The following is a 13,478-nucleotide window of genomic DNA, read 5'->3' as shown; positions in this document are numbered from 1 at the left end:
TGTTCTAGGACCAACTCTCTTCATACTCTACATAAATGACCTCTGTGATCATATTAAGAGCAACTATGTTCTCTTTGCTGATGATGTAAAGCTATTCAACACCACTGACAATACTGCTACCCTTCAAAAAGACCTCAACTATGTATCAGAATGGTCAAACAAATGGCAACTTCAAATCTCAACAGATAAATGCTCTGTCTTACATATTGGCAAAAAAAATCAGAAAATAAAATACAAGCTGAATAGTCAAGACCTTTTTGATGATCCAAACTCTGTCAAGGACCTTGGAGTACTCATCTCTATAATGATCTAAGTGCTAGAGCCCACTGTAACTACATAGCTAAGAAGGCATTAAGAGTTGTTAACCTAATCCTATGTAGCTTTTTCTCTGGTAATAACACACTACTAATGAGAGCACACAAAACATTTGCTAGACCAATACTTGAATTCCAGCTCATCAGTCTGGAACCTACATTATGTATCTGATATTAACACAGTTGAGAAAGTCCAGAAATATTTCACAAGAAGAGTTCTCCACTCCTCTACTCGTTGCAGAATAACTTATGCCACCAGGCTTGAAATTCTAGACCTAGAAAATCTAGAATTACACCGCCTTTGATCTGATCTAAATATAATATATAAAATCATACATTGCAATGTCCTACCTGTCAATGAATACTTCAGCTTCAACCCTAACAATACAAGAGCACACAATAGATACAAACTCATGGTTAACCGCACCAAACTTGATTGCAGGAAATACGACTTCAGCAACAGAGTGGTCAATGTCTGGAATACTCTACCTGACTCTGTGGTTTCTTCTCCAAACCCCAAAAACTTTAACCTTAGACTGTCTACTATTAACCTCACCCCTTTCCTAAGAGGTCTGTAGGGGGTGTGCATAAGCCCACCAACATGCCTACCGTCCATGTCCTATTGTTTCTTTTATTTTTCTTATATGTACCCTTTTCATGTATTCATAACTGTGTATATACTTATACCTATTATCTTGTAAGCAATTGACAAATGAAATCAAATAAAAAATAAAATGAATAAAAGTCAAGCAGCATGGAGGATCATAGATTGTACTGAAGCTAATTCAAATAATTGGATGCTTCTGTATGCACAGCCATGACCATTTGGATCAGGAATTTAAATGCTCCCCCAAGACTTAGCCAATATAAGGATTAACAAAGAGACAAAGTACAGGTCTACTAGGAGAAGTCCAGCACCACACTGACCATGTTGTTCTGGCCCTGAACAGAGAATAAAGTCAGGAAAGCTTGCCAATAAACTATTGCAACAGACATTACCATGATATGAATTAACTACTTACCATTTCAGTGGTAAGAAACAAACAGAGCCCTGCAATTGCTGGGTGGGTCAAGCAACTTGCAACATGAAATCTGTCTTATGGAACTGCCTGTGCAACTACCCGAGGCTCAGTATCCTAGCTTTATTGGGCAATATCTTAAGATTCTATAGAATATTGCTTTTGGCTTCAGAAAATAACCTGAGCTACAACATGATTTGTTTTATTATTAGTTAATGAGATGTATATTCTGCCTTTTCCTACTATTCCCTTTCCAACATTTTCCACAACCCAGAGAGAAAGTGAGGCTGAGAAAGAAACTGCTCCAGTCGCCCAATCAGCGTCCATGGTTGAGGATGTACTTGAATCTAATTCTGATTAGTTTTAGTACAACACTCTAATCATATGTTCTGTGATTCTCATCACTTTATAGCACAATTAATACAGAAATGTCAAAGAGATGGGATATTTTATATTTTTCCCTGTTCATTGACTTGCTAAAATCACAAATATTCAACTTGCAGGATCACCATCCAGCTTCTTCTAGTATAAAAGCTCAAACTCTGTGTGATATCACCATATACAGTGCTTAAATTTAGCTAATCCCAATTCACATAGTCTGGCACATACACACAATTGCTCATGGTTAAGTGAACTATAATTTACTTAATTAACTCAACTTCCTAGATTTGCACAAAATATGGGATTAGCTGACGTCACACAAAAATCTAGGTTAATGTTGGTTGGCTAGTTTGTAATTCGTAAAATTCATTCATAGAACATGGAACGATCAACAACAATTGGAAAATTAAAAAAAAGTCAACCCCCAACTCACCTCCCCCTGACTGAGTTCTGCTTCTAGAGGAAAGCATGTCTGGAAGAAAAGTTCACACATTGCAGAAGGCTTTGTCCATTTTTCCTTAGCCTTGGAAACTTTGCTTGTAATACTTTTGGAAACTCCTAGCCTATACCAATCTTTGTGTGAAATCTCTCAGAAGAAAAGGCAAAGGTATGTAGGAAAAGAAGCAAAATATTTTGGAAATACAGTAAGTTCATAGAGACAAATTCCCAGGGGTAATTTGGGACCCTTCATGATTGTTTCATTTTTAACACAAGGTCCTTGAGTTGTCAAAAACTGTCTTAATTCATAACTTTTCTCCCAAATTAAATATGACAAGGCTACATTCACTTATTAAAAAATTGACATGCAATATCTCTGGGCTTCTTCCTTCTGTGAATCATTAACGCCTATTCACATCTCAAGGGTACTTTTGTTAGCAGCTTCAGACAAAAAGAACTTTGAAATTATGATGGAAAGTAAATTCTGCTATAATATCAAAGAAAACACTTTGCTTCTGTTCTGTTTTCATAGCTCAATTTACATATTTTAATCTTATGAAGACATATTGACATTTTGTATTGCCAAATACATTGACCACCAGGAGGTACTATGTAATCCAATTCATCCTATTGGAATTCATTGAAGGTGAGTAGCCAGAAGATGTTCTATGGGGCTGAAACCCACTACTCAAATTTAAACTCACAGACCTTTCACTTTGCAACCCCCCCCCTCAACTATAACAGCAAATGGTATTATGCATTAGCAGCTTCCATTGCAGCAGACTTGGAGATAAGAAGTCAATGTCCTCTAAAGGAAATTCCATATAGAGAATGTAATCTGTAAGTCAAAACTAACCAACTTTATGGGGTCTGGATGTTTTGTAGTGCAGTTTACCCATTGTTGTCATCAGTAATCAAATCATCCAAAGGACTGCATTTGCTTACATTAATACAAACCAATCAGTAGACTTCTTCAAAAGTTTTGGTTAGATGCAGTGGTGGGATTCAAATTTTTTTACTACTGGTTCACTGGGCATGGCTTGGTGGGCGTGGCATGGTTTGGTGGGTGTGACTTGGTGGTTGGTGGGTGTGACTTGGTGGGCATGGCAGGAGAAGGATACTGTAAAGTCTTCATTCCCTCCCCACTCCTGGGGGAAAGTTATCACCGGTTCTCCGAACTACTCAGAATTTCCGCTACCGGTTCTACAGAACTGATCAGAACCTGCTGAATACCACCTCTGGTTAGATGTCCAGGTAACATCTGGACAATGCTAAACTTTGCACTGTTATTCATTCGTTCATTAATGTCATGTTTATGGCTATCCAGTCACCAAGTGATTCTGGGGGACTAACAAAGAATTTTAAAACATTAAAATACAAATAATAATCTATCATCAAAGAATCTGATCATCAAGTCTTGCTTAAATGTATCTTACTCAATCTGAGTGAAGTGGTATGGCTTTGTAAAACTGCCTCTTTTCTAGTTACATGAACAATTCCATCATGGTGACAAACAGCCCCTCTCACTTCTCCTAGCTGCTTCGCTTAGTTGGAAGAAAAGACAAAAAAGTCTTGAATTTCTGTTCCCCCCCCCCCAAAAAAAAAGCATACAAGAACATTTTGAGAGTATCCAAACTTTCAGGTATCCCTCTCTAATCAAGATATGGCATTTGCTGCCCTCAAGTGGTCCCAAGTTTGTTTTCTACCTTAGACATCCCTATGGCAATGCCTAATTGCGTAAAATCAAGCCTAAAATTTGGCAAACATTACAGATTACTTAGTAGTTCAAATTCTATAGGAGAAGATTTGAACTAAATTCAGAGACAACCAGCTAAATATGAGCCAGCAGTGTGCAGCGGCGGCCAAACAAGCTAATGCAATTCTAAGTTGCATTAACCGAGGGATACAATCAAGAACAAGTGAGGTACTAATACCACTCTATAAAGCCTTAGTAAGACCACACCTAGAGGACTGCATCCAGTTTTGGTCATCATACTATAAAAAAGATGTTGAAACTCTAGAAAGATTCTGTTATCCTGACAATTACAATATAAGAGAAAATGAGATTTGCCACTGCAACTTGAGCACTTGCTCCTGATGAAGCTTGTTAAGTGAAAGGGAGCCTTTCTCCAGGCAGTTAAATGAAATTATAACCACTTAGGAAAAACTAAGAATGGATAGACATTACTAGTACTTTAGCACCATCTATTGGCATGTTATTAAATTTCTGTGTAAAATGCTACATTAATCTTGCAAAGAAGGCTTCTTGTTTGTTTTTGAATAAAGATTCTGTGCAAAAAAGAATCCTTTTTTACCCTACACTTCTTTCTCTTCCTTTTTTTCTCCCTAACTTTCCCACTATTTTCATTTTTCTTTCTATTTTATATTTTGATAAATTTAAAAAATTGGAAATTACATCCAACACTAGACCCCCCAGTCTTATTAGTCCAGTACCAGTTCCATCAGTCATGATTCCTACTCTATTTATTTATTTTTTGTTCCTTTAATCGGGAATGCACCAAAGCCATATCACTCCAATCACAAATGACAATAACTTCAGATGAATTCTAGTGAACTCAAAAGCAAAATGAATCCAAAAGAGATAAAGGAACAAAGTTAACACATGAAATAAACTTAATACAGAGTATTTTCCAACGAAGAGATAAAAATATAATTCAGGTACAATCAAGGCAAGGTTTTTTTTTAAAAAAGAAGACAAGATGTTCCTTGGTTGAGAAAGGGCAACTTGTAAACTTCAATAGTTTTACATCAAAGATTTTTACATCTGCTGCTGATACCATGGCACAAGGAGACATTCTGTGATGACTGGAGCGTGGCACAAAGGCAACATAGTCAAATAAGCAAGAAGAGTCCCTTTAATACCTCCAACTTTGTTCCCGGTGTCCAGGTTACCTTCGGCTGGAGAAAAAACTCTCCCAAGAAGTCTTTTAAGTGGAGGAAATTCAGTCTGAAAACAAAGTACACACAAACCGTAAATAAAAATCCACACAAACCACGCTGCAGCAATTAATTGGACAGGGAAGGAGAAGGAATTGCAGACTTGAAAGGCCAACAAAACACACACCATTAGGAAGACACCAGGAACCCAGATAAGCCTGGACAATAACAGATAATTTACAATTTGCTTCCAACAAATTTGCTGTGCGTAGCTTCCCTTTTTAAACACTGTGTTCCCAGCTGCAGCGAATGAAGGGAATCAGGGCCCTTTCCTCCCCAGCAAGCCAAGCAACTTACATTGCTCCCTTCTCCATTCCTCCCTGCATGCCCTAGGTTAAAGAGGGGGTGGGCCTGGATCTTCCTCTGAAATCCCTCTGCCTTACTCTCCCTCTCCCTTGCTCTGCCCAGCTGGACTTTGCTCTTCCCCAGTTTCTTCCACAGCCAATGGAGCCATACTCCCACTCCCCATTCCCTGTCAGCTGCTCGGCCTCCCTCTCAGAATCAGATTCTGACAGGGGCATGACACATTCTGCAGGTTTCTCTCTCCACTACCTGCTCTATCCCCACCTACCGGAAGATTGAGAAAATTGGGAATATCCAATTCAGCATAGTTTGTAAGCCTGAGGCTGCAGGGAAAAGAAAAGAAAAATAGTAAAACTCTATGAAATCCACTCAGAGTTTGTTCCTTGCAGTGAAAAGGAAGTCTACACCCAAGGTTACATAATCAATGTATTTTCACAATCATTAGCATTTTTAAGACACTGTAACACATAGGATCATGCTAGTATGAGTTGCCTGGGCAGATATTCTTTTATTAAAAGATACTGCTAAGCAGCAGAACAGCCTTGATTTTTATACTGTTATTCCAGAAACCTACAATATCTCAGGATATAAACAGGCAGATAAATATTTATGTTACAGAAGTACCAGGTAATAATACTTAGATAGAATCTCAGTAGCTCAAAACAAATGAAGGCTGATTTGCATATACTTAATTTGTATATGCCTAATTTGAAATGTACTGAAAAACCATAAGCAAACGCATATAAAATCAACCATATCGTTTCTGTTTTAGCAGGGTGATGGAATACATACATAGAAGTAGCATTACAATAACTATAAGTTCCCATAATCTTCTTGCAAAGAATGATTAGTAGAATTATTGGCTGGGTACAATCGGACTGATAAGAGAAGCAGTACCCTTGGCTCTTTGTTACAAATGGGTGTTGTCACAGTGTGACATTACAGGGTAGACAAGTATATTTTTTTTCATTAGTCAATTTTGGAGTGACAATTACAATAGAATAAAGAGTTCTTAATCTTTGGGGGGTGATGGGGATCTTTGGAATCTTAACAACAGCTGAGGGCACTCTAATTAATTTGGGGCAAATGGCTCACGCTTCAGTAAATGAATACATTGTCAGTTGCAAAGGATCAGTTTATAAAATGACACCTCTATCACTTCTTGATGCATATGTCCTGTTAACCTGCTTATCTTTGTCTCCTTTTCTGAGCAAGTGGACACCAGGCCAGACTTAACATGGACAGCATCAACTCACCATTTTTATTTCAAAAAAAAAAAAAAAAGTATATGGAAATCTGACACATTCCTGAAAATAAAGAAGGTGAAAAGAGTTGATACTTTGCTTTGCAGCATCCTTCCCCACTACCCTTTTTTTCTTTTTACTAAGTTGCAAAAGATCAGATGCAGCAAGAATTCTGGGAGTATGTGTGGATAATGTCACCCCTAAATGCCAGGTTGGGGACCCCAGATGGACATCCATTTGACAGTCTAACTACATTCAGTCCCCCCAAAAACCCACCAGTGAAATTAAGATGGTTTAAAGTCATCTTCCGTCTACTTTAAAACAAATGAGAGTACCAGTTGGGAGGAGGGAAATCTGCCATCTGTATTGTGGTATTTCAAACATCTTGTATTTGTATCTTTCTCAGTCTGGGCAACACCAGGTGCTCTCTACTACTAGAACAATTTTTTCAACAGGCAGAATAGGGGATTCATAGCACAGCATATGGGGAGGGGGAGTCAGGTTAGGGAAGACTGCTGCATGGGGTCACATTTTTAAAATCTGTGCTATAGAACATTTTAAAGGTCTATTTTAATGCTTTGAAATTAACAGTAGGGTTGCCCTAGCCTTTCCTCCATATGTGTTAAGTTTGAAGCTCCCAGAATTACAAACCAACATGGCCAATGAGAGTCAATGAGACTGCGTAAGATCTTCGGGTACCCATGGAAAATCGGATTCTAAAACTGCCCATTCCATATTCGTCCTTTTCCTCCTGCTCAGCATCTTGGCCATCTTCGCGTTCCCAGGAAGCCTCGTGCTGCGGCTGTGGTTCAAGTCCGGGCATATTTTACCTTGACTTCGTAACAATCCGTAACAAAATTCCCCATATAGTACTTCGAAGCCGAAGGGTCTTTTCGGCCCAAATTCCCTTTGTGTGTTTTCACGCGCAGTGCGTTTCCGAGAACCGCTCACTTTTCTCTCTCAACGCTCGCCTCGCATCTGGGAAATCGCGCCTCTCTCTCCGGTTGGGGATCCTGGCCGCCGTCAGAAAGAACTTGCTCTCTTCACTCATGGCTCAAGACCAGATGACGGTCGTCGTAGTGGACACTGACAACGACCCCGAAGAAACGTCCAGCTTCTCAGAGGCAGGTGAGTCAAAAGGTTTCCGGGCAGGGCATATCTATTTCGTCCCCTCCAGTCCCCGGAGGCCCAGGGAAAACAGGAAGACTGAACAGCAGGGAAGAGGGACGAACGCAGCAATGTATGTACACAGACAGAAAATAGTGGTGCCACAAATCCAGGCAAAATCTTTCCTAAAATACCATAGAAAACACGTGTAAACCTGCTTGGTAGGGAGAGAGCCATAAGCTCTGTTAAGGCAATATTCATCTTAGGTTAAGTGAAGCTTTAGAAATAGTCCAAAGTTTTCACAGAAAGCATGAACTGAACAGATTCACCAGTCCAACCCTTCTTCGGGTGCTGGCTAACCAGTGCAAAATTAGCCATCCAGTGCAAAGACAAATTACCTCCTGTAATTTGGTTACATCACTAATATTAATGCCGCCCAAAGATTGCTTTGGCCTTCTGAGTGACTCTTCTTGCTCTGGTTCACCTGGTGATCCACTAATACTACTAGATTGTTATCTTTTGAGTGGTTCCACAAATCTTGCTCCCAGGTCTGTGGATAAGGCATTTGTTGAGCTCCTGGTGCTCTTTTTATGAGCTATTGTAAGGTATAGCACTCTTTTTTCATTTTTTTTCTGTTTTTGTTTTTAAGTATATAACCCATCTGGAGTCTCCTTGGGCTTGAGCAGTCTTCTAAACCTAAATAAATAAAGAAACCATGTCGTTCATCTTTTTTGTGCCTTTATGAATGTTCCTTCCTTCCCGGCCTCCCCTTTCCATTCTTTTTCAGCTTTAACATTCAAGGATAGACATTTTCTTGAAATCATCTCTGTCAGTTCAATGGAAGGAACATCTCCTGCCAGTCTACTTGGGCCAAACGCAAGTAATGACTTTTTTCCAGGCAGGGTTTAAAAGTTATGGTGAAAGATAGACATTAAGAGGTGACATGAACGAAGATAAATAAGATCCTTGCTCTTCTGTGTTTGGTGCAGCCCTGACTTTCAGGCATCATTCCTGGCAGCAATTGTTGTATTAAGCCAGAAATACCCCAAAAGACCAACCAGGAATATTTATAGGTTTCATGGCAGCTGAAAGTAGGCATACTTGCATCATCACCTGAATTTTGAATCTGCACCTTGTTTTTCCAGCAATCAAGAGAAACTGCCAGGAGTGTGGAGGGGAGATTGCTTGCTATCTGAAATGTGCTTAAGCGTGAACAACTATGGGATAGTATTCATGGTGTTAGTAATGTCTAATTCATTCCATTTTGCATGGCTTTTTGAAATTTCCTTTTGTTTATTTGTGTTGTTTGGAATTTAAGCAATAACTCACTGTACTCAGAGGGGTGGGGGTTTTTTGGCTCTAAAGAAGAACTCTGTTCATTGGTAAGTTGATCTCTTCCTGCTGCAATAATACTCCCTATCTATTATTAGAGATTTATGCTCTCTTCACCGGTGGTGATGGAACTGGTATTGGCAATCCATCTAACAAAGCCAATGCCTCTTTCTCACATCTCCTTGTCTCAGAATTGGCATTGGTGCTGCAGTGGTGAGAAACACACATTTCTAGTAGTTCCACCAGCTACTCTGGGGAAAAGGGAGGAGTTGGCCCCACCTCCCCTGATCTTGTGAACAAGCTCACTCCCTTGGGTCATGGCTTTAGTAGCAGGCTGTAAATTAGGTGGGTTCTTGTCACATAAGCACATCATATTGCCATGATTTGGTTAAACAATCTGAAGTGTGGGGAAGCAGGTAGTATTTATTGGAGAACAGCAGAAACTTTCCACCTCTCTGTAACCTTGAGCATTGAAAGGGACCTTGCAGGTCATCTAGTCCAACCTCCCACCAAAACTGGAGACCCTACACCATTTCTGACAAATGGCAGTTCAGTCTCTTCTTGAAAGCTTCCATTGATATAGCTCCCACGATAATTCTGAATGCAAACTATTTCATTGGTTGATTGTTCTCACTGTCAGAAAATGTCTCCTTATTTCTAGGTTGAATCTCTTCTTGATCAGTTTCCATCCATTATTCCTTCTCTGGCCTTCAGGTGCTTTAGAAAATAGCTTGACCCCTTCCTCTCTGTGGCAGCCCCTCAAATATTGGAACACTGCTATCATGTCTCCCCTGGTCCTTCTCTTCACTAGACTAGCCATGCCCAGTTCCTGTAACTGTTCTTCATATGTTTTAGTCTCCAGTCCCCTAATCATCCTGGTTGCTCTTCTCTGCACTTTTTCTAGAGTTTCAACATCTTTTTTATAACGTGGTGACCAAAACTGGATGCAGTCCTCTAGGTGTGGTCTTACTAAGGCTTTATAGAGTGGTATTAGTACCTCCCTTGATCTTGATTGTATCCCTCGGTTAATGCAACTTAGGATTGCATTAGCTTGTTTGGCTGCTCCTGCACACTGCTGGCTCATATTTAGCTGGTTGTCCACTAAGACTCCAAGATCCCTCTCACAGTTACTGCTATTGAGCCTGGTTTCACCCAGTCTATATATGTACTTTTGGTTTTTCTTGCCTAAGTGTAGGACTTTACTTTTCTCCACATTGAATTTCATTTTGTTAGTTAGGGTCCAGTGTTCAAGTCTGTCAAGATCCATCTGGATCTTGAGCCTATCATCTATGGGTTTTAGCTATTCCTGCCAACTTAGTATCATCTCCAAATTTGATAAGTCTCTTTTATTCCATCATCTAATTGTTTATGGAGATACTGAAGAGTACTGGGCCTAAGACGGAACCTTGTGGTAACCCACTGCTTACTTCCATACATGTAGACATAGTACCATTAAGGACTACTCGTTTGTCAGCCAATTATAAATACATCTGATGGTGATGCTATCTGTCTATCCCACTTTTTTCTAGCTTACCAAGAAGCAGATTATGGTTTACCTTGTTGAATGCCTTTCTGAAATTTAAGTATACTCTGTCAACAGCATTTCACTGGTCTACTAATTAAGTCACTATGTCAAAGAACGAAATAAGATTGGTTTGGCATGATCTGTTGTTAACAAACCCATGCTGACTTCCAGTTATTACTTTACTCATTTCTAGATGTTTGCAGATCTGTTTCTTGATTATTATCTTCCTGGGTATTGATGTTAGGCTGATTGGTCTGTATTTTCCTGCATCTGGTTGTTTTTCTTTTTTTGAAGATGGGAACCACATCAGCTCTTTTCCAGTCCTTTGGTAGTTCCCCAGTGCTGTAGTGCTCTAATATTTTTGAAATATATGATACAGTGGTTCTGAGATGACATCTGCCAATTCCTTTAGAACTATGGGAAGTAATTCTTCAGGCCTCAGTTATTTATATTCATCAAGATCAGACGGATGTTTTTCTTATTTTAACTTTTATTTGTACTCTGTCTTTTACAGTTGTGTTTTTTGGTAGATTGGGCTACAGTTTATTTTTGTGTGAAGACCAATGCAAAGAATGAATTAAACACTTCTGCTTTCCCTCTGCTGCCTGTTACTTCCTTGCCATCTTCTCTCTTTAGCGGGCTGTTTCCTTTTTTTTGTTATTTATATGTTGAAAGAAACTTTTAAAAATTATCTTTGACTTTGGTTGCAAGTCTGTTCATTCTGAGCCTTTGCTTTCCTGACTTCGTCTTTGCAGATTCTGGCTATCTGCTGATATTCTGCTTTGGTTACGTGTCCCTCTTTCCATTTTTATATTCTTGTCCTATTTGTCTTTTACTTTAGAGACATCTTTGTGCAGCCATGCTGGTTTCTACTTGGATTTATTGTTTTTCTTTTTCATTGGTATTGTGCTGGACTGGGCTTTTATTATCATATTTTTCAGAGTTTCCCAAGCTTCTTGAGTTGCTTTCCCCTTTAGGATTTTCATCCAAGGAATCTTTCCCAAGTCCTTGTTAAAATAAGCTCTTTTAAAATCTCTGGTATCATTGTGTTCTATTACTTGTGTTTGCATTATGTTGAATTCCACTATGAATGGTCACCCTCACCCAAGATTCCTGCAGTTTTGACTTCCTCTATCACTTCTTCTCTGTTCATGAGAATTAAGTCCAGTATTGTTGTCCCTCTAGTTACTTCTTCTATATTTTGGATACTTAAGTTGTCAGCTAGGTTGGTCAGGAACCTTTTCAATTCCTCACTTGGTGAAGAATTGGTCTTTCAGTTGATGTCAGGGTAATTGAAGTCTCCCTTTACTATTATAATATGTTTCCTACATACATTTGTCAATTGGTTAGCAAAAAGTACATCTATTTTTTCTGCTTGATTGGTATATGCCTGCAGTATACATCTATGGCAATGTCATTCTTTTTTTCCTTTTTATATTGACCGATATACATTCTAGGAGGTTTTCATCTTTGGTTTCATGCATTTCTATAGCAGTATAGTAGTCTTTTACATATAGGGTAACTCCACCTCCTCTTTTATGGGATCTGGGTTTTTTTGAATAATTTGTATCCTTTATCAGTATGTTCCAGTCACGGATTTCATCCCACCAAGTTTTAGTGGTGGGATTCCAACTATATCATATCTATTTTCATGTATTAATCATTTAAGTTCATCCTATTTGTTCCTCAAACTTTGTGCATTTGTATATAAGCATTTGAGATCTTCATGACTGACTCTGGGTATGCTTCCTATGTCTCCTATTTGGTGTTTGAGTTTGTCTTCCTTCCCATCCCTCCTTACCTAATTATTTGATTTGTTTTCTAGGGGTTTTTGCTTGCAATTAGGTCCTGGAGATCTTAAAGATTGGTCACCCTCCCCCCTCAATTTTAGTTTAAAGCCCTCCTGATAAGTTGAGCCAGTCATTTTCTGAAAACATTCTACCCAGTTTTTGTGAGGTGCAGCCCATCCCTTGCCAAAAGCCCATTGTGGAGATAGTGCAGACCATAGTCCAGGATTCCAAAGTTATTTCGGCAACATCAACCCTTTAACCATTGATTCACTTCTAGAATTCTTTATTCTCTTACTGGATGTTGACTTTTCCTTGGCAGTACAGAAGAAACAACCTAACTGCTTAACTTTCTTGCCTAGCTGCTTGTAATCATTCAATATTGTTTTCAGGTCCATTTATGTGTCATTCATCCCCTACTTGTAGTAATAAAAAAGGGTAGTAATCTGTGGGTTTTATTACTTTGGTTAGGTTCTCAGCCACATCTTTGATTTTTGCTCCAGGGAGACAACATACCTCTCTGGATTGACTGTCTGGTCTACAGACAGCTGGTCTGTTCCTTTGATAATTTAATCTCCTGTCACCAACACTTGCCTTTTTGCGGGGAGTGTGGGGTAGGGAAGTTTGGGGTATTTTTCTACCTGTCACAGAAGCACTTGATGATGCTACTTTTTAAGGGACATTTGATGATGCTTCTTTTCTAGGTGTCTGCATGTTTTCTTCCAGGAAAAGTCTATGAAATCGATTGCTCAGCACTCAGCACCATCAGAGTGGATTGGGTTGGATTCTCTTCTCTGCTTGCAGTTGGCCTCACTTGCTCAACCAGCTTGCCACTTTGTTCTCCACTGGTTCATTTTGCTGCCTGCAGTCGGTTTGCCTCTCTACTTCAATGGGCCTCTACTTCAGCTGGGCTTCTCTCAGCAGCCAAAGTTCGCTGTGGGCCACTGCCCTAGGTGGCGTTTTCCTCCTAATTTCTCCAGTCTTCCTCTCCTTTTCCTTTCTCTAGTCCTTTTTCTTTTTCTGTGACTTATCTTTTCCTCACCACCTCTCCTCCTACCATTTTATCTTAG

At 39.3% G+C, this 13,478-nt stretch overlaps 1 protein-coding gene across 1 annotated transcript in view; it reads left to right on the top strand.

The window, feature by feature from the left end:
- Window positions 1-7,694: 7,694 nt before the first annotated feature.
- DNMT3L (DNA methyltransferase 3 like) overlaps window positions 7,695-13,478 on the top strand; it is a 37,838-nt gene continuing 32,054 nt past the window's right edge. The window contains exons 1-2 of the mRNA XM_087937901.1: window positions 7,695-7,785; window positions 8,552-8,644. Coding sequence (XP_087794027.1) covers window positions 7,707-7,785; window positions 8,552-8,644 — 172 coding nt within the window. The 5' untranslated portion in view covers window positions 7,695-7,706. The remainder of the gene's footprint in view (window positions 7,786-8,551; window positions 8,645-13,478) is intronic.

The sequence above is a fragment of the Pseudonaja textilis genome, chromosome 7 (genome assembly GCF_049901715.1).
Source record: "Pseudonaja textilis isolate UNSWEBS1 chromosome 7, rPseTex1.2, whole genome shotgun sequence".
Classification (NCBI taxonomy): Eukaryota; Metazoa; Chordata; class Lepidosauria; order Squamata; family Elapidae; genus Pseudonaja; species Pseudonaja textilis.
This window is presented reverse-complemented; position numbering and strand designations above follow the sequence as displayed.